Below are 22,918 nucleotides of genomic sequence, written 5' to 3'. Positions count from 1 at the left end.
GGCGCCCCGCGCGCGCCGCCCGCCCTCCCTTCCCCCTCCTTCTTCGGCCCCGCCGCCGCCGCGCGTAGACCGTCACTTCCGGCGCGCGGCGGCGGCGGGAGTGAGGTGAGGTGAGGCTGAGGCGGCATGGCGGCGGCGGCGGCCGGAGGAGGAGGAGCGGGGACCGCGCCGCAGGGGCTGCGCGGGTGGTTGCGGAGCGCTTACCGCTTCGCCACCGATCGGAACGATTTTCGCAGGTGAGTACTGCGTGGGGGGGGGGGGGGGAAGGAGCGGGAGCTAGCGCTGCCCGTTTTTTTTCTCTCAGGAACCTGCTGGTGAACCTGGGGCTTTTCGCCGCTGGAGTCTGGGTCGCCCGGAATCTGACGGACATCGACCTGATGGCCCCGCAGCCCGTCCCGTAGCGGCGGTGAGTCCTCGGGGAGCGAGCGGGGACGGGGGTGTCCCGGGAGGCCGCAGGGACAAGGGGCCGCCGGCCGACCGGGAGCTGCTGCGCTTCTCTCTAAAACTTGTCTGTGGCTACCGATGACCCAACGCTGGCGACCACGGGTGTGTGCCCGTGCTGGCAGAACCCCCCCCCCCCCCGCCCCCCAAAAGCGCGTCAGGGCCCCCCCCCGGCCCGGGAAGGGGATGTCACCGTGCGAGGTGACCAAATTAACGTGTACGAAGGACTAAACCACGAGCACCCGCTGGCAGGCACCAGGAGGACTAAAGCCTAAAGCGATCTAATTTATACGGAAGGTTGCAAAGCTGTGTTAAATTGCCACATGCCAGCAGACTAGGCTAGAAACAACCTTGTCTAACTCTGCTTAATTGCTGGCCTAGGAAAGAAATAGAGCCACAAGGGAGAAGAGCTCGCCCCACACGCACACGAGGACCAGAAGAGATGCGTTTAGCCGTTACGAGTCTCCATACGTTCGCGCGAGTACGTTCTGTTCTCCTTCTCTGCAGAGCTACTACTAGCGCTTCAAAGCTGTGGTGCTTGAAGCAGTGACTGGGGGGGGGGGAAAGTTTTAAGTGTGAGAGGGAGAGTTTATTTTCAATTTGTTCTGCCAGGCACAATGAGAGTAGTTTTCTCAAGGATGTGAAGTCATTGTGCGTGGAATTTTCTTCTGTACCCCCATCTCGATGTTTATTAAAGTATGTAGAATAATGACATAACCCACTGGAATTTCATTTTTTTAATAAGAAACTTCAGCTTACAAAAACAAGGTGTAAAAAGAGTAAAGATTTACAAAAAATCATAAAAACATGATTTATATTTCACACCCGAAAGACAAAGGAACAAGTCCAGTCCTGGGTTGTAAGCAGGACCCATCAGCTACTTATTCAAAGGAAAAAACCAAAACTGTGACAAGCCCTAGGTAAACTCTAACCACCAGAAGGTTTCCTGGGTAATGTCCGGATGGGATAAAGCTGGGACACTTACTGTAAAGGAATGATGACTGTGTGTGGGAAGAAGCCGCCATTTGGTGTTGCATAGCATTTTAGTGCCCTGGACTGAGACCACAGCTTGCTGTTACCAACTTTAAAGTCCAGCTGTGGGTGGTGAGGCTGGTCGGGGGACAGTGAAAGCACCACGCGAGGCTGACGTGGGAGCTGCGGGTTGGATTTACTCTGATGTGTTACCGACAGCTCCTTCAAGATGCTATTTGTAGAGCAGAATAACTTCCCAGCCCTGAGCATTACGGCAGTAGGACTGCAACATGGCTTCAGATTCTTTGGACAGTTATGCACGGGTTTCTAGTTTAAGACATTCTTCTGAAGTAGCACTGCCTCCACGTTTTGTGACGGAGAACTGCCCCCTTACCTGCCCCAGAGAGAAGCTCGCTCCACTACCGATACAGATTCTTAAAAATGCTGTTTTCAAAGCAGGTACTTTAACATCCTGTAAAGAAATTAAGTTCTTTTGAAGTATGGATAATCCAAGCTATGCAGAAACAGTTTCTGCAGGAAAAGGGGATTAATTTGAACGTTAAGTCATTTTATAGTTAATCTTAGTTTTGATTTAGAACACACTAATCTCCTCCTGAGGCCTGGGTTCAGGCAGGGGGCAGTTCATGCAGTTAAGTACATAAGGCTGCCATAGGTGACTTATTGGATGTTGTCTTAACAAACCTCGATTAAAATAAAAGCTGCTGAACCTGCGATTAGGAGCAGCACGCTTGCAACAAGCTGCAAGACAGCTGGACAGACTGCCAGAAACATTCAGTAATTAATTGGATTCTCTTGTCACTTGCTGCTGCCTGGGAGTGTCCTTGAAGCAAAGGCAGTCTCATTCATGAGCACAGCATGGCATACATCAGCTTAAGTCATTAGTGACGTTAAGTACCAGAAACTCGAAGCAGAAACTAGAGGCTCCTCTGACTTAAAGTCCCCACAGAAACCACTGAAAAATCAGGAAACCCACCCAAGCTCCAGCCTGGCTCCTCACCCAAGAAAGCAGCACAGCATTTCGCTCCTGTCTTCGCAAGGGCTCCCAGGGGATTTCATACCGAGGGAAAACTTGCTTGTCTTCTATCTAGCCTCTGCCAACAGCACCCTTCCAGCAACCTTAACTTGGAGCAGGATTAACTTTTTTAAAGTGCTGAAGATTAGCTTTAATTCTGCCCTTACTCAAGTCAAGAGTGAAGCTTCCAGGGCATTAGCAGAAGTGGGGTCTCCCTGGCAGCGTCCTGCCCAAGCCCATCACACCTTAAGGGAGCTTGCCCGGGCAGCACTCCTCTCGGAGAAGCTGTTTGAAGTTTCTAAGCTGTGTTTAATTTTCTTTTATGGAAAGGCAGACCTGTAAAAAAAAGTTTTACTGGAAACAAACTTAACCACTTCTTCCTTCCCTGTAAACTGCTCATTAGATGTATAGAAGGCTGCGGTTTGAAGAATTTGTGACTGCTTAACCAAAGCTGAAGTTAAGCAGGGAAAAAATAGGACCTCATTCTCTTTCACAGGGGCTCCAGGTTGCCCCTGTGGTAAGTTACTATACTTTACACATCTGATAACCTAGGTGAAAAGTTGGGTTTCACATGGAAATATGTGGTTCATCTTGTAGCAGTAGGAAATAGAGTTAAGGGCCAGGCCTAGCAATGTCATTTAATAAATGTAAGGAGGGTGAAGATGACACTTGCTATGAAAATGCCATTCCTAAATCAGAGGTGTGGAGTTAGGCAGCCCCAACACTACCCTAACTGTGCAAAAGAGAAGGAGCCTCACGGGTGGTTATCCTAATTTCTCAGCTACCGATTCCGTTCAGTGGTGTACCACGAGCCTGTGGTGACATTATTGATGTGCATAGCTCTAGCCTGCCCATGCTCTCATACATTCTTTAACCTTGCCTAGCCACCAACGTGGCACAGATTCGTACTAACACGGTTGTAGCAGTACAAATTATCCCCATGGTACAGATATGGTTATCTAAGGAAATAAGGCTAGCCTAAGTACTTTACACTTAACCCTGCCCACACTGGAGGGATGTGGTTGTTCCTCTTTAGCAGGAGCAACATCCAGAAGCCCCACGCTCCCCAAAAGACATGCTCACACAGAAAGTGGCTGTAAAAGCAGGAACAGAAACAAGAGAAGGCCTTTACTACTCCAGACTCCACCAAGCCCTAGTTTGACAAGCCAGGGTGCAGCACTTCAGCATGGAAAAAAATCAAATTCACCACCTGCCACCTCTATAGGAAGTATGTTACAAAGGCTTAAAAGTTACAAATTGGATACAGTCATCAACTGTATCATCTCCTTTCTCAGTTCCAGTTATGCAAAGCATTTACAGTGACACTGTGGGCTTTAAGTAGGTAGCTCCTTTATAAAACTTGAGAATTTGGGGTACTGTTCCTTAGGAACTGTAGCATCTAATGGAAAAGCACCATTCATTTTGCCAGTATGAGGCTACTGATCAGAGAAAGTTTTCACCACAAAAACAATAGGAGGTTGCTGCTAATGAGACTGTGTTTGGATTTTATTAATGTCTCTGCCTGCAGAACATGCAATCCTCTAACATACGAGGTTCCCCTTATCAGATGCTTCCTGTCTCTTCTAAACTTAGATCACAGCTTATTGCTGTGGTTGGCTTGGCTTGCTTTTTACTGGTTGTTTCATTCATCCCAACTCCTTCCCTACCCTCAGCCTGCACAAAATCAGTAGTGCAGCAGTTCAACAAGAACCCTAAGGGTACAGCACTTTGCTCTAACTGCAATGCATTCTGTATCATGCACAAGCTTCAGAACAATAAATAGTTAATAGTGGTTAAAGTCAATCCTGGGCCCTTTTTTTTTTTTTTTTTCTCCCCCACCCCCTCAATTCCCCTTTTGGAAATGTACATTGCAAAGCTCATTTGTAAGACTTAAGAACTCTTCTGAAAGAATTTTGGCCCACCATCCTTTAAACAAGTGGAACCCATACACACACACACAAAATAAAAATCAGTACAACAGAAGGAGCGGCCTAAAGGCATACCCCCTCAAATCAACTAAGACAAATAATCACTAGTTGGTACAGGTAACTAATGTATGTAGCTTTTGCTCATTTAAACATCTGGTTTTATACATTTAGAAGCTTGCTAGAATGCTTCACATTCCCATCTGCAATAAACAGGTATCAATATTAATGTAATAGACACCAAAAAAACCACTGAATTGAGGTTTTATATTCCCACAGGCAATAAATTCTCAACATAAGTCTGCCCTATCTGATCTCAAACCCACTGAAGGGATTAGACGCACACAAAAAGGCAGTGTTCAGAGCTGGTGCTTGGATTTTACTATTTACTTTGAAGAAGGGACACTTGGCCACCCTACACAACTGCAATCTATTGCATATTAAATTTCCACAGGCATGCTTTTGCTCACGTGTGGAAGTATTTGCTAGGCTGCTAAGGAGACCTGTGCAAACACTGCCATAACAAGGGGAACTGTATTTTTTTCTTTTCTAAACCAGCAGTTAGCATTAGATTTGTAACAGAAGGTGCTTCCCAAAGCTACTGCTACTGTAGCAAAAACCCCACTGGAGTTTTTATTCCTTGCTCTATGCTACATGCTCTGACAGACGTCAACTTACTGACCTGACTGGAGGGGTCTGGATGACATAAGAAAATCTAAAAAGCCAAATCTAATCTGCCTTTGAACAAGATGTTATTTGAATTATTACAAATACAGAGATTTAAAATGTGTAACACTATAATACTAGCCTCTGAGCTTGCTGGTAAACTTCATTCACATACAGATAGGAAATGTAAAAATGTCAGTGATACGGAGTACTTGTAAAAACACACAAATCTGCTGCTTCAGTCAGGAGGGGGCAATTCATGACTTATTTCCCAATGTTTCTGTCCCATGCAAAACATTATTGGATACAAGGCACCAAATCTAAGGAATCATACAAAATTACTTCACACAACTGTATTGGCAGGTAAAACTTATCTCCCTGTCTCTTCCTCATGTGGTTCTCATTCTGCAACACCACTGACTTCCGCTGCAGCTCATCCCAGGGTAATCTGGCAAGAGCCAGAAGTTTCATTAGTCTCTCTCATTGGGATGCAATTAAGCATATTCAGGCCTGGGGACATTACAATCAATAAAAGTGTTTCTAAATTACCACCGAGACAGTATTTATGCTAGAAGCCTTGCCTTCTAAAATAAAAAAAAACAACAAACCACCCTGATAGCAAGTCCATAGGACACACTTAATGCTTTTACCATTTCCGATTTCTTCCCTACACTCAAAAAAATGTCTGGAAGTCCCTAAGTAAGTGGGGGTGGTACTGCCACCCAGAAAAGTCTGACGTCAACCATTTAATATGCATTATTCCATTTGCTGCCTCACATTAACAACTTCAAAGCCAGGCCAGAGAGTTGTTCTGGTCAGAACTAACGGGGAAAAAAATTGGGTTTTTTCAGTGCTTTGCAGAGAAACTGTTTTTGCAGTATGCATAGTTTAACTGGGGAATACAGGCAGTAAAGGGATAACAAAGGCAAATTTATGTAACTAACTTGCTAGCGGAATAAGGTTAGCTAAAATAAAGTGGTTTCCAACAACTACAGCAGATGCTGTATCATACCTGGCCATGAATACATTAAGATTATTCATTCTTAAGAACATAAAATTAAGGAACGCCAATTTACTTACAAGTTGAATGGAATAAGGATATGCTGGCAACAGTTCTGTCCCGAAGGCTGCATAATCAGGAGCCTGACAGTCTGCCAGCGTAGAGTGGCTTCCTACACCTTCAGACAATAACCTGCAAGGTGCCAAGAACCTCATGCTTGCTGTGAGCATCTCTCGGGGCAACTGACTCCTTGCTACAAGACTGGAACCCCAGTACAGGAATCCCACTACTTAGAGAAACCAATTCTGCTCCCAGCTGTACCAAAATAAAGGTTTTTGTTGCAGACACTTAGCTTGCAGCTCACACCTGTAGCCACTGAACTCCACACGAGTTAAGTTACATCATCTGCCTGTGTGTTTGCAGAAGCAGAGCCTAAACCTGGAATTATTCTAAATATGCATCAGTGTATAGGCAGGATTTGAAGCCATCCTGTTAAAGAAGGGAAAAAGTTTGCTTTACGGGCTACCCTTGGTCAGACATGCACTTAAGTGGGCTTCACTGTAATTGCAAGTAGTATTTTCATCTTACTGATGTAAAGAGGTAACTTCCAATCAGAATTTCTGGCAACCAGGACACTATAAAACAGTGTCCACCATGGAGGGAGCATTGGGCTATGCTTATATAAAGAAGCCTGCACTAGACAAATATAAACCAAACAGCATAAAAAATGCTATACGCTATCGCTTCCAAATAAAAGCTAAATATTACAGAAACCTCACAGTGTTGGAAAAAGCAAGTTTATTTACTTTGAAGTATAATTCATTCCTTCCCTATCAGGGCAATCATTTTTCTGACTGCAGTATCTCCACATCTCAGCACAACTAGGCTAGCATCACATGGAGAGGCCACTAATGTCAAAAGATGTCACCAGCAAATGCTACAAAATCTGCTTGGGTAATCAGATGCAGCAACAGCTACAGGTACACTCCCAGCTCCCCACTCCCCTCTGCAACCTAATCGATTCACGCGACAACTGTATTACTACCTGAATTCAAATATTAATGCAAAACACTCAGTCAAAAGATGAGCATTCATAGTGAAGAGTCTCAGCTCACTGCAGTAAGAACTAATGCTGCGTTAAGGTTTGCCTTTCTATCGAATTTTTATATAAACAGGGCCAGCACGGCTAAGGGATTCAGAAAGTGAACGCACCATTTGGTAGTCATAGTAAACCACGACTGTCATTTAGAAGAATATAATCCTCTTAAAGGGTGGATAGGCCTGGAAGGACAGATGCACAGGGAAAAATACCAGTTTTCCCTTCCACCTCGTAGATTAAAAAGGCAATGTTAAGCACTATTTTTCCTTTAATTTTCTTTTCGAGACACACAGTCTTCACACAGCGTATGTTTTCCTCTAGAAAAGAAACCATCATGTATCTGATAATCACAAACACTTGATTTTGATTCTTTCAGGAATGTCAACTTCTACCTGTGCTGAACTCAACTCAGCTTCTCCTGCAATCAGCAGTCAGATTTACTTCTATTGGATCTCAATTTGGCCTATTGCATTTTTATTAATTTTATTTACTGGTAGCACAAAAAAGCCCCTACCTAGAGTAAGTACATAGATATACACACATTCATAAGAAATCCTTCCAGACCCATCAATCAGTTCCCACAGGACTGTTTCAGACTGTCTTGTCTCCCCCAAAAATAGGAGCATATGATCTCAAACTTATACTTAATTGTCAAAAAGACAGGCTCAAAAAGCAGCATGTTGCTCATACTTCAAGAAAGGGGAAACTTCAAGGACGGAGGAGACCTAGCGTGACACTGTGCTCTGACAAAATAAAAGTTTCTTGGTTGCTGTGCTCATCTCTGCACGGCTGAAGTGATTAACAGCAGCCAAAGTAAGAGAGACCAATTTGCCCATAGGACAGGAGATTAAAAGTCACAGCAGTGGCAGTGGAAAGAGAGGAATGGTATTTGGGAGACTTACCTCTTCACCCCCTCCAACAACAATGCAGGGTTGTCAGTGTGTGTCGGATGGGCAAATGCTGACAAGGATAAAAGGAGAAGAGGGAGGAAGAGAAACACACTTTCAGAACTTCTCTACCTGAAAATGGAACCAATTTTTTTGAAGAACCTGATATTTTAGATTACTTCACCTTTAACGACTTTAAAAAAGAACACCAAACCATCAAGACTGAAAGACGTCATGTCTCTTTGCAGTTACATATTCAGATTTGATTAAAACATGAAGTGTGAACAGCCAAACCCCAAATTATAAAAACACCTGAGGTGCAACTGTAGGCTGAGAAGTGACTATAAATAGTCAACTAAGGCCCTATGTTTCTCACAGAATTCTAAAATCAAGATGATTACAGATACAGACATTTTTGTACCCTTTCAAACTCAACATGGAATCTGAGATTTAACTACATTCCTTCCCTTTATGTCCCAGCAGAAATAAAGACTTCACAGGCTGAATTCTGCTCACAACACCTGTGCAACCTCACTGCCTTCGGTTAGTCTGGGCCTTGGGTGACAACTGCAATTAATGAATATTTCCATTGCAGAAGCTGTAACAGAAGCTAGCTCTGTTTCCCACCATTGTGATATTACCACCACCCTGTTCCCCTGAGGAAAACAAGCCACACTTGTAAAAAAGTGCTAGTTTGCCAGTGTAAGATGCCTCTACACTACCTGCTTCTGCTGCCACAGCTGTGCAAGCCAGGGCTCAGACTTCTTTATAATCCTGATGACAAAGTTATGCCAGCAGAAACCTGTAGTATAGGCTTTGTTTTTGCTGCCACTGTAAACAGTTATGACACACAGGTACATTCCTGTTTTATTACAGGGTTTTTTGTTTTTAAACGCACTTTTTCCAGAGCAGAACTGTTTTAAAATCACACTCCAAGTGAACTTAGCTGCCAATTAAGTTCAGCCCAGAGAATAAAACATCGAGTGTGCACACTGCCCCAGTAGTACTGAGAAAAAGAGCTGCTGACAAAGCTTGCCAGCCATGGGTTTGCCCTCAACCAACAGCAAAGAAACTGGTATCACAGAGATAGCTGAGGCCTGGGGGAGTATTTGCTCTGGTAGAAGAACGTTAAACATTTCTCCAGCAAGAATGGCTCTCAGGGCAGTCAACTCCATCTACCCAACAACTTTTCAGATAAATACCTGGGTGACTGTGTGATTCAAACCCTGGAAATCTGAATGCCAATTAATGGGGAGGGTACCGTACCTGTTCCTTCTGGAGTTTTATCAGCATTACTAGGTACTGAAGGTTTTTGAAGCCAGTTGAATGCTTCTATTTCCTGGTTGTGCTGATTTGTTACACGCCTTACGCAATTCCTTTTTGATATGAGATGAATGTTATACGGCATCAAACTTTCTCATTTCATTTTGTGAGCATAATTTTAACAACAAGATGCTTTAAAAACAAGATTCTGACTACAATCTTAGGTGTCAGAATTGCAGAGCTCGATACGCTTTTCCAGACCCTGGGCGGCAAACATCATGATCTGATTCCCTTCCTGCAGCGAGCCTTTTTTCCTACAAAGAGGAAAGATGGGAACGCCAACGGTTTTAAAAAAAAACTGAGAATGTTGATTGAGTTACAGAGCTCCCCATCATGGGAATGTCAGTCTTCTGTCCTTATCACTATTTTTGGACGGCACCTGAGCTTGGAGTTGTTTTTCTGAGATTCTTGCTTTGTCCTGCACTGTTCTTTGAGTGTAAAAAAGAATGTAGGCCTGGGTTTTGCACACCTCCTCCACGCTACATACATTCAGTTTGGAATCATTGCAGTGGACCCAAAAACCTAGGAATCAAAGTGAGAAAGAGGACACGAGTTAAGGGAGGCATAATTCCTTCTGAATGCATTTTGGAACTGTTCATAGGAAGCATCCACAGAGAAAAAGGGCAATATGTAGGAGAAAAGGCATCTCTCTCTTTTCCTCTCCAGATGCTTTGGAAAGGAGTTTCTAATCTGGAGAACATTTTGCTCATTTCTGTGCTGTTAACAGAGTTTAGAAACACCAAATCATAATTTAACCAGTTGTATATTATAGCCCAGAAACCTCAATTAGGAAAATAAAAATTCCCTGGAGATAGCCAATTTGTACCTCTTTCTCCACAAGTCAGAAGGCAGAGTCAATACCAATTCAGCTGCAGAAAGAGACTGCTAGAAATTCACAAAAACCCTGCGGATGTTATTCATGAATAGCTCCTGTCCAGTTTCAAAACACTTTCTGTTTCTCTCATCAACCCAAGGATACTGAGAAAAGACACCCAGCTGGAGCAGCTCCATGGAGTTACATCGCAAGAGAAAATGAAGCATTCATGCTGTTAACAGCAAGCAATAAAAGGCTTCCCAAAGGGCCGCAAAGCAAAGAGCAGCAATCTGTGGCTTTAGGCAAAAAAAAAAAAAAAAAAAAAAAGACAACATGCTACTAGCAATACTTTCTGGGAAACAAACTACCAAATGTCAGGAAACTTGATTCCAAAAACTTTGATCATAAAAGCTTTACAACGCACTAAGTCTATGGACTAGAACACGAGTTTCTTAAATTTGTTTCCCCCATAATAAGGCACACGCACCTCCCTCTGTGTTGTAGCAATATGCTGTGTAGTGTCCTGAGCCAAACCCTTTCCCGTGATGCATCACCACAGCGGAGAGGTCATAGACAAAGGTCTCTTTGTCAAGAGAGGAGAGAGAGTCCCTGCAGCAGTAAGGTTCCATGTTTAATACCTGGTCAAAGAGGACATGGACCCCAATCTTCTCACGGTGATTACGTTCAGACCACCTGCAAACACAAGGGCACGAATCAAAGACTCAGGATCCTGCTTCTCAACAGTGGTGCAGGGCTGCGGGAAGATGCACACAAAAGTAGCCACTGATAAACAACTCTGAAGAGCTTTCCTTCCTAGGGTCAAGTAGGCATCATATGATTTTTTCCCTCTGTTTTCACTCTAACATCTTTTGCATACAGCTGATTCTGTCATTTATGCCCATTTGTTATAGTTAGGATACTGTTGAGATTTGCAACAGTCAAACACAAAGAAAGCCAAACATATACTGTGACAGTCAAACAGCGTTTAAAATACTCATTTATATAAACGCCACACACCTCAATTGCCTGTGCTAACCATTTTAGAAACTTTTCATAACATTTTGAACTTTGTCTGCTATGTTTTATTCAACAGATAAATACATAATATTGACATTTAACTGTCACAGGCTTCCAGCTTCAACAAATCTTTCACTCAATTTACCAGTTCATCTATCTCACAGCCACTGTTATTAATATTTACAAAATATTACATTGTGTGTATAGTAGAAAACACACTACAAACAAGCTACTGATTGTTATGCAAGTAGTACTCCGAGAGGGTATCACACATCTGGTTTGGATAAAATGCTTACACACATGCATTTCTGAAAAAGCACAAGAAGTTATGGGCCCACACTAATCACTTCTTTCCAAAAAGACAGAGGCAAGTCACTTGCCTGACATTTCGTAGTGTGCCCCACTCACCTGAATCGTTTAAGGTGCAGTCGGAGGACCTGAGGTAGTCTGTAGATCATTAACTGCTTTTTAGCTTCACTCAGAACAAGAGGTTTAGGAGAAGACTTTCGCCGTTTGCCTACCCAAAAAAACCCCCCCCAAAATCATCAAGGCAAAGATTGTTACAGTGTAATTAACTTTCAGAAGGGGAAAAGAACACATTATGAACCCCTTTTTCTTCCAGTAGCAGTAGCCAGCTCACATGCACTCAGGATGGACACACAAGTAAACATTTCTTATGGATTCCTTCAGAGCAGGAACTTCTCCAGGACCAAAACTCACACGTTTAAAAATACTTAAACTTTTTCACTTTTGTGATGCTTATAATCATACAATCAGATATCACCTTCAAGCTGCTCATGTGGACATTTTGCTCTGAGAAATACACCAGAAATATTAAGACAGAGCTAGCGCCAAAGACGTCTAGGGCTGTAGCAGTTTCAACAGGTGAACTACCAGCATACAAATGATACTATTTGACATTATATTTTGTCTACTACCTTGATCGTTTTATACCACTGAAATAAGGCTTGTAGTAGCAAGCTTCACTAGCTCAAGAATATTAATACAAGTCAGAGGAAAATGCTTCCAGCAAGGTTCCACCTCTCACAGGGTTTCTGCCTGCCCAAGAATGTAAAACAGCTGCTGAACCGAAACTGGAGAAGAGCAAAAAAGGTTCCTCTTCCCAGTGATTACTCTTTCCAGGACACTGAACATACGACTATACCAGGAGGAAGACAGGTGGCTTTCAGAGCTTCCAATAAGAAATGTACCTGTTAATTAGATTTCTGCACCTCACTGCACCAGTTCAGAACAGATGGGTTGCTCCTCCTCCATCACGTCTGACAAGCAGTGCCCCCAATAGTTTTTGGCACCTAGACACAGGCTGGTTGCCTTTCTCTGACTTTTCTTTCAGCTGGTTAATGTTTCCTTAGCCATTTAACTCTGAAGTAACTGTTAAAATTCAGGCTTTCACAAAGAATCAAATAAAACAGAGTTAAGATAAAGCTGTACTCAACCACATTGACACTTAGTGAACATTATTTGTGAAACAGAATCCGTTCAAATTATATTTGGCTTTGTTTCAAGAACATCTAGTCAACGATTATTTCCTAACACTTTGTGAAGATGTTTGGTAACAGATTTCCAAGTTGATAGAGAACAAATCTCTACAAATATTTGCTACTTCAGCTGCTTAGTTGCAATATAAGTCAAGTTATTGGCATTTTCCTCCTAAGGGAATGAACATTTGCCATAAATACCTGCATGAAAAAAATTTCAAATCCAGCTTATCAGAGTAGCTGAGCTGCATGATTATACACAAGGCTAAATTATTTTCGGGCATACAATGACCTTACACTCAGACCTACTACAGGAAAGCAGAAGTCATCTTCTAGCTGAGCGCAGCAAAACACGTGCATTCATATAACGGGTAATACATTAACCTGAGACTCCCAGAATAATGTCAGTTCATTGCTCCCTGACAAAATGCCTACAGAGAGATGGAAACTCTAACCTGGCAGCAGACCTTGAGAACTCTGCATTTGTGATTTCTGGTTAAAGGATTCAATCAAGAACAAGCAGCACTTAGATGACTTTCTATAAAAGCTTTCCTGCCATACAGAGATGAGCAAACCATAGGGGATAAGGTTCCTTCTTTTGTCCCTAAATCCAACTCCCTCTCACCCAAAAAATTCTTGAAGTTGCCTTCCCCTCCAATACAAGCATCAAGAGCAGTTCTGAACAGGGCTGTATTAAACCCTTAGTAAACTGTGCTGCTGAATGGCAGAGATGAGAGAAAATGACCTATCAGATCCAAACTGGTGCACGAAGGAGCAGAAGCTACCAACAGGAGGTAACAAAACAGCATGAGCAGCAAGGAAGAACACAGTTTTCCTATACATACAGGCCACAACACATGTTTTCAGGCACACAAAACACGCATCAGAAACCTCTCACTTGGAAAAACAGACGGTGCTTCTAATGGCAGAGACAGCAGCAGCATCCGACTTACTGTTGCATTGGTCGCACGCATATATCCTCCCTTCCAGAGCTTCGGTCTCAGTGAACTTGGCCAACATTTCTGTCAGCATGCACTCTGTCTGGTTAACAGGAACGATCCCTTTCTCAATGGAGTGGTAGCGCTCAGGGAATTCCAGGGAAAGATCCCAAAAGGGTTCAACGGTGTTGGATTTGTAGTTGCATGTTATGCAGGTGACCTGGGAATGAAATGTGCATACACAAATAAAGTTATGTACATGTACACCTGCAGACTGCCATTTACATTCATGTCTAAAGAGCAAGTTTATGCCCAAAAGGCAGTGCAGTTTCACAGACATAAAGATGATCTGTGGGTCAAGAGAAACACTACTTATTTCCAGTCTGAAAACTAAGTCTACCCTGAGCAAATAGTTTAAACTAATTTCTCAATTCTCAAAAAAATGGAGATAACGTTCACCTTTATGGGATTTACTTCCTCAGATAAACACCATTACAGGTATAATACCAACTCACAGTTGGGTAACAAGCACCTTGGATCTGTTTTCTACTACAAAAAGTACACGTTACCATTTATAATGCAGTCTTCCTCCACAGTTTCTCTACTTCCCTTGCATATTTCAAAGTGTATAATTCCTTTAATGTTTCATCTGCTAACTATACAAAAATTATTCATGAATTGAGCATAAAAGGATAAATTTCAGATGCACTTGTTTTCTTATGTCATCCCAGAGTATTATAAGTAAGAATAGCAGAAACGTTTTCAATTAAACTCAGAGGCAGAAAGTGGGAACATGAGGTGGTAACAAAACCAGAAAGCAAATCTAGTCAGACTCTGTGTTATTGTGAGAACCATCCACCAGAAACAAACTTCCACCCTTGCAGCTTCATGCCCTGCAGGCACCAGTAACTTCAAGGTGGATTTGTAGCTAGCAGATAGGGAAGGAAGTCTTCTGTGTGTAGAGGGGTTTGAAATGAAATACAGTACATGTACACAAGAATTACATAAGTAGAATAAATAGCTCAGCAAGTTATTTATAGCGTATCCTAGTAGCAGATGAATTACACTGATCTGTTAACATCTTCACGCTGTTAAGATACCTACCACTGAATCTAGAACACTGACCCAAGCCACAACACACCATCATCTAGAGCCAAGAGACATAACTGAACAAAGAACATTTAGTTAAGAAGTCCACAAGAAGTTCATGCACTGAAGAGATGATTCAAATGAACCATGACTTCAAGCATCCTTCCCTGAAAGCCAAATGCTTTAATTTGAAAAATACACCTTTTAATCTTTAAGGTGCACCTAAGTTCTTATGAGTGGTAAGCTCACTGGTACTGAGAAGGATGATATAAATAGTAATGAGAACACACACATATAATACGCTTCGTGGTCTGATCTTGCAAACCCTTGAGTGTCAAGTTATGCACACATTTCATTTCTCCTGGAAAGCAAAGGTAGTTAAGGACTTTCAAAATGCACTGGGCTCTCAGGGTCTGCCTTGTGGAGAATAACATGTTTCAGACAAGGGAATGGCACAGGAATAGGACACCGAGCAGCACGACAGGCACTTTCATCTCCTACAGAAACATATGTTAAGCATGCTCAGTATACCAAGATGACTTTCATATGCCTGCAAAAAAAATTGTCACAGAGAGCTTATTCTTTATAGCACAAGATGACTGCCCTATCTGTCCTCCATCATATTCTTTCTAGCCAAGGAAACAAAACCAAGAAGGGACAAAACAAATTACAGACACTTTAAAAACACCATAAAAACTTAAAACTAAGGGCTCAGAACTTCTGTACTTGTGCAGTTTTCATTCTGAAGTGGCAGAAGTCAACTGAATTTACAATACACTTGATAAGTATTGAAAATGCTGACAACCTGCACAGCAACCCAACAGATTTCTTTCTCAGGAGGCACTCCTAAGCAACTCCTCTTACATATCTGGTGGCTCCTCAAGAAACAGAGCCTTTGCTCCTTGGTGTGAACGGCTCCAGTTGATTCCTGTGCAAAAGTAGGTGCATACCTGACTAAGCAACTGCCCATGAAAGATGGTGTTCACCACCTTCAGGACCTGCTTGGTGAGCTTCCTCTGTGAGAAAGGGATAAGGATCCTGCGCTTCGTTCCTTCCGACTCCAGCTCCTGCTGTACTTTATCCAACAACTCACAGAGAAATTCCTGAGCGTCCTGCTGATCGTAACCTCGAAACGCTGGGATCAGACTCCACACAGAGTGCAGCATGGCAAAAGGGGACACGAGGGCCCACTTGCCAGACCACATCACTCTGAAGAGGGTGTGCAATTCGTGACAGAGGGAGATGTGCTTTGAACTTGGTTCCTTGGGTTGTATTAGTTCTAAACTCCTGCTTATTGAGGAGCCACCATTTAAGCCAGCTGGCAAGCTCTGCGTGCCATATGATCCCACTTTGTCAGTCTTCCCTGACTCATTAGCAGCAGACCCATTTGCCAATTTGCCAGGCATCCTAGACTTCCCATTCACAGTTTTAGCTAAGAGTTCTTCTGTTTCACAGAGATCAAGTGTCAAAAAACATTCTCTAAATTTCTGGAGGTGACTTAGCACTTGCAGAATAGAATTCATATAACATGTGTTTCCCAGGTTCCTTAGACCCGTTACCCCGGGAGTCATCAGAGGCTTACGCCGGATGGAATAAAACTGTTTGAATCTGCTGCTCTGCATCTGCCTTGAGGTAGGGGAAGCAGTTGCCACCTCCCTGAATTTCCTTGGAATCAAGTTCTCTCTGTGCACGTGAGACAAAAGCCTTGCACTCTTCCTCGGAGGAGTGTTTGCCAGCTCCTCCAGGAGTTGTCTCTTCATCTCCTGCCGCCGCTGCCTAGCTGCCTCCTTCTTTTTCTCTAACTCCTCCATTTGTTTCTTTTGTTTTAATTTTAGCTGGCCTCTAGAGCTCTTATCGAACCAGGTCCGCAGCGCCTTCGCAAGCAAGGACTGGCGCCTGTGCCAGAGAGCTGTAAGCATCTGAGATTGTCCCTGAGGGGTCCTTTGATGGCTGCACATGTCCTCTCCCAAAGCCATTGATCGCAATGTCCTGCCACTTCTTGTTGACGGATCATGTTTTTGACTTTTAATTGCTGACAGAGAACTTCTCAGCAATTTCAAATCACCCTCTGGGTTATCATTCAAGACATAATCTTCACAAAGGTAACAAAAGACATACAGATCATTAACTTCCATTGCCAATGGATGCCTGGTTTCTTCAAAGTGTTTAAGTGCATGCTCCTCGATGTACCTCCCACAGGCTACGTGGGAGCACTTCAGACAAGCCCAGATAGATTCAGTTGTCTGGCAGTCCACGCAGTGCCACTTCTGGGGGTTCAGGATAGAGTGGTCCTGGGCGAGTCGTAGCCGCCCAACATGTTTGCATCTATCCATGTCTTACAGAAGTCTTCGCTGCTTTGACCTTGGAAGGCAAAAACCAGAAAGAAAAGGATCTTAGAGCCACTATACATGTTTCAAATGATCTCTTCTGTACCAGCTGTGAAGACCTATAAAAATACAGATGTCGCGTCTTGTCAATCCCAACTGCAGTTTTCCCTCAACCGACTACATTATTTCTGCATGCAGTTTTTTTAAAAAGCAGTTTTTAGTACTAGCAAAAGATATTGGATTGACAAGGTCTACAGAATAAAACTGTCTATCTGTCTACTAAGGACAGCCCAGACAGCTGCCAGCATGCCTTACCCAACCTGAATGGCTTGCTTCCAAGGAGAAAAAGATTAATTCAGTCCACACACACGTTTGATCTTTAGCTGCCCTCTTGAAATTGATACATACAAAATGAATTTGGAATTGGAATGCATGTCATCAGGAACTAGACTGAGGTTACCAACTTCTCGCAGAAGCCACAAAAATATCAGATAATTGTCATAACCAGAGCATTTGCAAGTCCGCAGGCTTCACATTCTACCCTTGAATTCTCTGATTTCCCACAGCCTGCCAAATATTTCAATGTTCAAAAAAAAAACAACACAGGAAAAAAAATGAAACCTGTAACACCACATTATAGTAAACCTAAAGGAACATCTGCATGTGTACAAGTTTGCATGAGCACACATAAACAGAAAAAGCAACTGATTTAATAAATTACTATATTGTAACTGAAGAGAAATCAAAGCAGAGGTACTAGGAGGTGCAAAAAGCTTTCACTCCGTGTCCAGCGCCCATATGTTTTATAAAAGATACCGAGCCATACAAAGAGCACAACTGAAGCACTGCGTGCCAGCGCTGTGGTTTCTTTTGTACAGTCCCTCCAACGCTCTGATCCAACGGAAAGAGAACAGGCCGCAGAAACAGCGCCCAGACCCGCTTGCTTGTGCTACTCACGGAGTCATGTTTAAACATCCTTTCCTCCGCGATGCAGCATCCAGGGCATGGAACATCCCCATTTCAGCCAAAGGAGTCTTGGTGGTTCTTCGAGAATTTAATTACTACTTAAGTCTTCACTGTAAGGCAGCACAGCTTCAAAGCCCTAGAGAGAGAATATTCTTGTGATGCACATAAACAAACTAAGAACGCTGGCAGGGTTGTTTTTGAACACGATTAATCCCCTCAGTGCAAGAGCTACTGCGGAGAACAGAATTATCTGGAAGTCAAAGCATGAACGCACCTAGGAACCCAAATACTTAGATGTTAAGAAACGTCACATGGAAGAGGCACTCTGGAATTTCATTTTTCTGCTTTCATTTTCTGATAATCTATAAATCTGCTGATCACATGTAGCCTCTTCATCATAAGTCTTTTGTAGTGGATGACCCAACATATGGCAGAGAAAAAAATCTGAGTTAAAAAAACTGAGCAAAAACGTGCACCTCCTGTGAGCACTTCAATTTTGGCTGCTTCGATAACTTGGTGAAAGAAGGGGGGAGGAGATGGGGAAAAAGAAAAAAAAAATCTGTCCTGAATTAAATTTCATTTCTAGGTGATTTTTCAAACAGTAAAAATGAAGTGATGAATAGCTGTCAAGTGTGAACTGCAACGAAATAAGAACTACAGAGGAAAGAAAAATAGGAAAAACCTGCATTTTGCCAAAGGCAGAAAAGATTGTAAAAACGTATCTGTTGTAATAATCCAAGAAAGACTACATTAACTTGCTTACGCATCTACAACTACAGTACTCGAATACAATACAAAGTAGTGATAGGAGGGACAGCAATAATAGGCACAAAGTGGTTACAGATGTCACAGAGAGTGTCAGATCTGGTGTACAGAATATTTAGTTAAAAAAATCATTTTACAAGGGGCAAAGTTTAACATAATGAAGGCCACGGCATGCTTTCCTAAAGCTTTAGGATAGGTATTGAACAGTTGCCTCGATTGGTATGCATAAAACCTACCTGACCAGGCTAAGCAAACATATTTTTAGTGGTCCCCAAATTATGCAAATTTACTTTAATTACTATCTTTTTTCCAGTGACACTGCTGTTAAAGAAAAAAAATCAGAGCTCTTCTGTTAACTCTTCTTGACTTCAGATTAAGGCACAAGTGGCCACTTCAGAATTCATTTTCATGGAGTGATTCTGCAGTATCTAAATAACCATTTTGGTTGTTTATTTAAAACAGTTCAAAAATCGCTACACCTCTCCTTTGGGCTGTATTCATTCACTCACAAATCCTAGGTCCTGGAAAGGCACTTTTGGAAATCCTCCACTAAACAAAGGACTGATTTGGTCTCTTCCTTCCAAGTTGGAAACAACCCTTCCCACCTTCCTCTCACCTTCCTCCCTGACCTTTTCCCCCCTTTCTTCTTTATTTTTCTGCTCAGGTCTTGATAGAAAATTGTGGAATAATCCCGTCCAGCCTTGGTGAGACCAAGTGGCATAGATTCCAGCTTGAAAGAGTATAGACACTATGGTAACATTGACAGCCTTCATTTACATAAAAGAATACTAATTATGTTGTATCATCAACATCTGTGATTCTGCTCACTGCCATATGCGACAGTGTTGGGAATTTAACCCTTGAGTCTCACCAGCATATCCGAGATTTGTACCATGTAACAAAAACTGGGCCTTATAAATACAATTTTCTAGAGACCAATTAAACAGCTGCCAAGTATGGTCGCTCACCAGCTCTGCAAGGTCTCAGGACACAGTATTTTCAAAGAACACTGAATTTATCCTCAATTTCCTAGGAAAAAGAAACAATGCTGATATGTTGCTAGTTTCAGCTGGGTAACAGGCTACAAGGAAATCAATCACACACCAGATACAGTGCATTAAAGAATCATGTTTAACAATGAAGTTGGCTGTCAGTATATAAATTACAAGCCTTTTGTCAACTGCTTTTGCTTTTCCTGTGTGGGCCAGCAAGATTTCCTGTTTGAAAAAGGAAAGAGAATTTAACAACGCTGGTTAGTTAACAAAGCAGCTTTGTTACACCTTAATTCAGTAATTCTCAGCACAAAAGCATCTTTGATAGTGCATGTGATATTCCCCACCTGTTTCTCTTTAGGTATCTATGGATACTTCCCTTGCAAATCTAAGCCCTAATACCATATACATTCAGCCGCTCTGCAAGTCAGAAAGAAATGGTGTTTATTTAACCCAAACCACTTAAATGATACGTCTTTTCAACTTCCTCAAATAAGATCTCCTGCTTTTCATTGGTGTGGTTTTCATCTCAAGGCTGAGAAGGCAGAGCAGGCTGCCTGCACAGCCAGGCTGCCGGAGCATCTGCATTGCTCACGACAGCGCGCAGTAGGCTTGCTTTCCATGCACCTGGCTGCTGCACACGCGGAGCTTCTCCATGCACCACACTTAAGGATTTCTTCTTCACGTTAAAGATGCCTGTTACTGACTCACATTTTTTACCCCTTCCATGAAAAACATAATTAAAATTGGCTTTCTCGCATTGCGCAACTCATGTACTAAAGGCAGCTGGAGTGTCTGCAGGTTCAGCCCTGCCATCCCACACGCAAACAGACCACTAAGTAAGTCACTGAAAGACATGCACATGACTAAGAACAAAATTTGTTCCTCTCTTTTACATAGGTAAACAAATAGCTTGCCACAACCTACTAGCAAGAATAAAAAGAACACATGAACAGGAGAAATTACAAAGCTATGATTAAAGGAAAACACAAAGATGAGTCAGAACCTGTAAACAGTTGCACACAGGGAAAAACAAACCTTGCAAAGATTACAGGGCTGGAGCTATTTAAGATATTGCAACAACTGAACACAAATTTATGTGGTTGATATGACAAGCCATGAGCAACAAGAGAGTTTAATGATGGAAAATTAACACCTTATGTTTTAAGGTCCTGGAAACAAACAAACAAACAGAAGTCTTTGCAATTACTGTATATCAGGTCTACTTTTGGTTTTATAATTTTTTTTCCATCAAGGTAGATCTCATTTTAAGAAACATCTATAAACTCATCCTTTCTCACCTACTTAGATCTTTTCTTTTCCAGATAAGGGGTGCGGGGAGAAAAAGAGGGGAAGAGGAACAACTTAATTGCTCTGTATGGAGAAGAGGTACCAGATGAAGCGTGGATCTGCACTGCAATACAACTAAAGATAAGTTAAAACTGAAATAAAATAAAAGGAAAATAAAGACACTAGTTTAGCAAGAGATGGTCTAGAGACAATTTGAAAAATTCTCACCTTCAAATCACTTACAGTATTTAAACACTGGGTCAAACCCTAATTTCTTTTCTTGCATGGCTCATAATCCTGGAAAAACTTATGGCAACATCCTATAACAGCTTCAAGAACCAAACACAGCAGAAACAATTTGGCTCTTGACCCTAAAAGAGTGTTAAAATAAAACACATGACTTCATTATGTTTCTTTGTACCATTGTTACACATTTGGAAACTGATTAAAGACATCTGTACAGATCTGTTGACACGAGCTACTTTCTTTTTCTAAATAAATGTGCACGAAGCAAAAAAAAAAGTTTAGGGATCAGAAAAGGTGCTAGATATTTAGCCTTGGAAACTAGATGCATCTTTCATTTGTCCAAGAGTTGATTCCAGAACAAATAAGAGTCTGCAGTACTGACACAAACTCCTTCAGCTGCAGTCTGGAAATCATCTTTAAGGACAGGTGGGAAGCTCAGACTGAACGATTCTTTCATTCATTCATCCCTCTCCTGGGAGTGGCAAAAGTGAAACACAGCAGCTTTCACCAGTCCATCAGGAATTGGTACCACATTAAATAAAGCACGTTTGCCATTTTTTTTTCCATCTCGTTCTGTTTTAAAGCACTGTAGGAAAAAAATATCCTTAGATATTCTTGGTTTCCATTAAAACTACATATCCTACACAAATATACTGTATATGATCAAACAGGTTTCAAAATCTTGAATACAAGGAAACAAGCACCTTCCACTCACCCCCCAGTAAACAATTTTTCACGTGCAACTCTAGAGTAGAATTTCTAGCCTGCTGCAAATACTCCAAAATGCAAATAAGGAGATATCAGAAAGAATATATATATATATATATCTAAAAGTTGCATACAACTACTCAAAAACTTTATTCCTCCGATTATTTTAACCTACCCATTTGTGAGGAACCAATTATTCAACCAGATGTCTAATGAAAACATGTAATCTGAGCTGCACGGAAGATGGTGAAAAAAATTTCCTGCTCAAGACGTTCATGTTCCTTTGCTAGCAAGAGCCATCCATGTATGTACTCACAGCAAAATCCTATATTTGCTTCTCAAAGCCACTAGCAATGACACTTTTTCAAACAGAAAAGCTCATGTAATTGATATGCCATTATAGAAAAGGAATTGCTGCACAAATGAACAAGTGTCACCACCACATCACCTAAGCAGGTATCCTCTGTCCTTACAAAGTCACTGCACGGTCCAGAACTACTCATTCAGTAACCAGAGCAAGGAAAACACCCTCAAAAACATACAAGAAGCTCTTTTTGCTTCTCTTTCTCCAAAAAGCCATCGGCTTGCCTGGACAGGAATGGGTTTCTCCCTTGACTCCTCTAGTTCAAACCCTGCTGGTTTTAGACTTTCAAATTGCATCTCCAAAGAGTAACAATAGCCCTAGAGATTTTTTCAATTATTCTGAAAGCATATTTTCTTGAAAACTGTCAGCTTTATATCCTACAATTGCTGGATTCTCTCTATCCAGGATGACATACTATCAAGTTAGTTACAGGCAAATTAACACAGCTGACAAAGGAGAAAAAAAAAGGAAAACACACAAGGAAGAGTTACAGATGATTCAGGATTCAGCGTTTCTTTGAAAAGACAAGCAAAGCAGTGAATTAAATAGCTACTGTG

The 22,918-nt window shown here is 42.0% G+C and overlaps 2 protein-coding genes across 11 annotated transcripts in view; one reads left to right on the top strand and one right to left on the bottom strand.

Annotated features, from left to right (window-relative positions):
• Nucleotides 1–93: 93 nt before the first annotated feature.
• Nucleotides 94–1,127, top strand: TOMM6 (translocase of outer mitochondrial membrane 6). The gene is made up of 3 exons (XM_049831824.1): nt 94–236; nt 305–406; nt 823–1,127. Exons 1-2 carry the CDS (start codon nt 127–129, stop codon nt 399–401), a joined length of 207 nt encoding a protein of 68 aa, XP_049687781.1. The 5' UTR covers nt 94–126; the 3' UTR covers nt 402–406; nt 823–1,127.
• A 123-nt stretch (nt 1,128–1,250) lies between these two features.
• The window catches only part of USP49 (ubiquitin specific peptidase 49), a 38,845-nt gene continuing 17,177 nt past the window's right edge, over nt 1,251–22,918 (bottom strand). For 4 of the 10 annotated variants that reach the window (XM_049831815.1, XM_049831818.1, XM_049831819.1 and 1 more), the window contains 7 exons: nt 17,988–18,132; nt 15,654–17,064; nt 13,630–13,834; nt 11,586–11,694; nt 10,648–10,853; nt 9,726–9,868; nt 1,251–9,600 (listed from right to left, as the gene is read on the bottom strand). In XM_049831815.1, coding sequence (XP_049687772.1) covers nt 9,514–9,600; nt 9,726–9,868; nt 10,648–10,853; nt 11,586–11,694; nt 13,630–13,834; nt 15,654–17,036 — 2,133 coding nt within the window. In that variant the 5' untranslated portion in view covers nt 17,037–17,064; nt 17,988–18,132 and the 3' untranslated portion in view covers nt 1,251–9,513. Of the gene's footprint in view, nt 9,869–10,647; nt 10,854–11,585; nt 11,695–13,629; nt 13,835–15,653; nt 17,065–17,987; nt 18,133–18,270; nt 18,858–19,729; nt 20,190–22,918 lie in introns of those variants that run through there. The other 6 variants (XR_007509894.1, XM_049831816.1, XR_007509896.1 and 3 more) reach the window with 6 other exon arrangements.

This window comes from Accipiter gentilis, chromosome 29, assembly GCF_929443795.1.
Source record: "Accipiter gentilis chromosome 29, bAccGen1.1, whole genome shotgun sequence".
In the NCBI taxonomy this organism is placed as follows: Eukaryota; Metazoa; Chordata; class Aves; order Accipitriformes; family Accipitridae; genus Astur; species Astur gentilis.
Note: the sequence above shows the minus strand (reverse complement) of the source record. Positions and strands in the feature narration are given on the sequence as shown.

What these genes read in the sequence shown, in the direction of transcription:
- TOMM6 (XM_049831824.1), top strand. Translation starts at nt 127, where the DNA reads ATGGCGGCGGCGGCGGCCGGAGGAGGAGGAGCGGGGACCGCGCCGCAG. An exon ending in GATCGGAACGATTTTCGCAG is followed by an intron (nt 237 to 304) that starts GTGAGTACTGCG and finishes TTTTTCTCTCAG; the next exon opens with GAACCTGCTGGTGAACCTGG.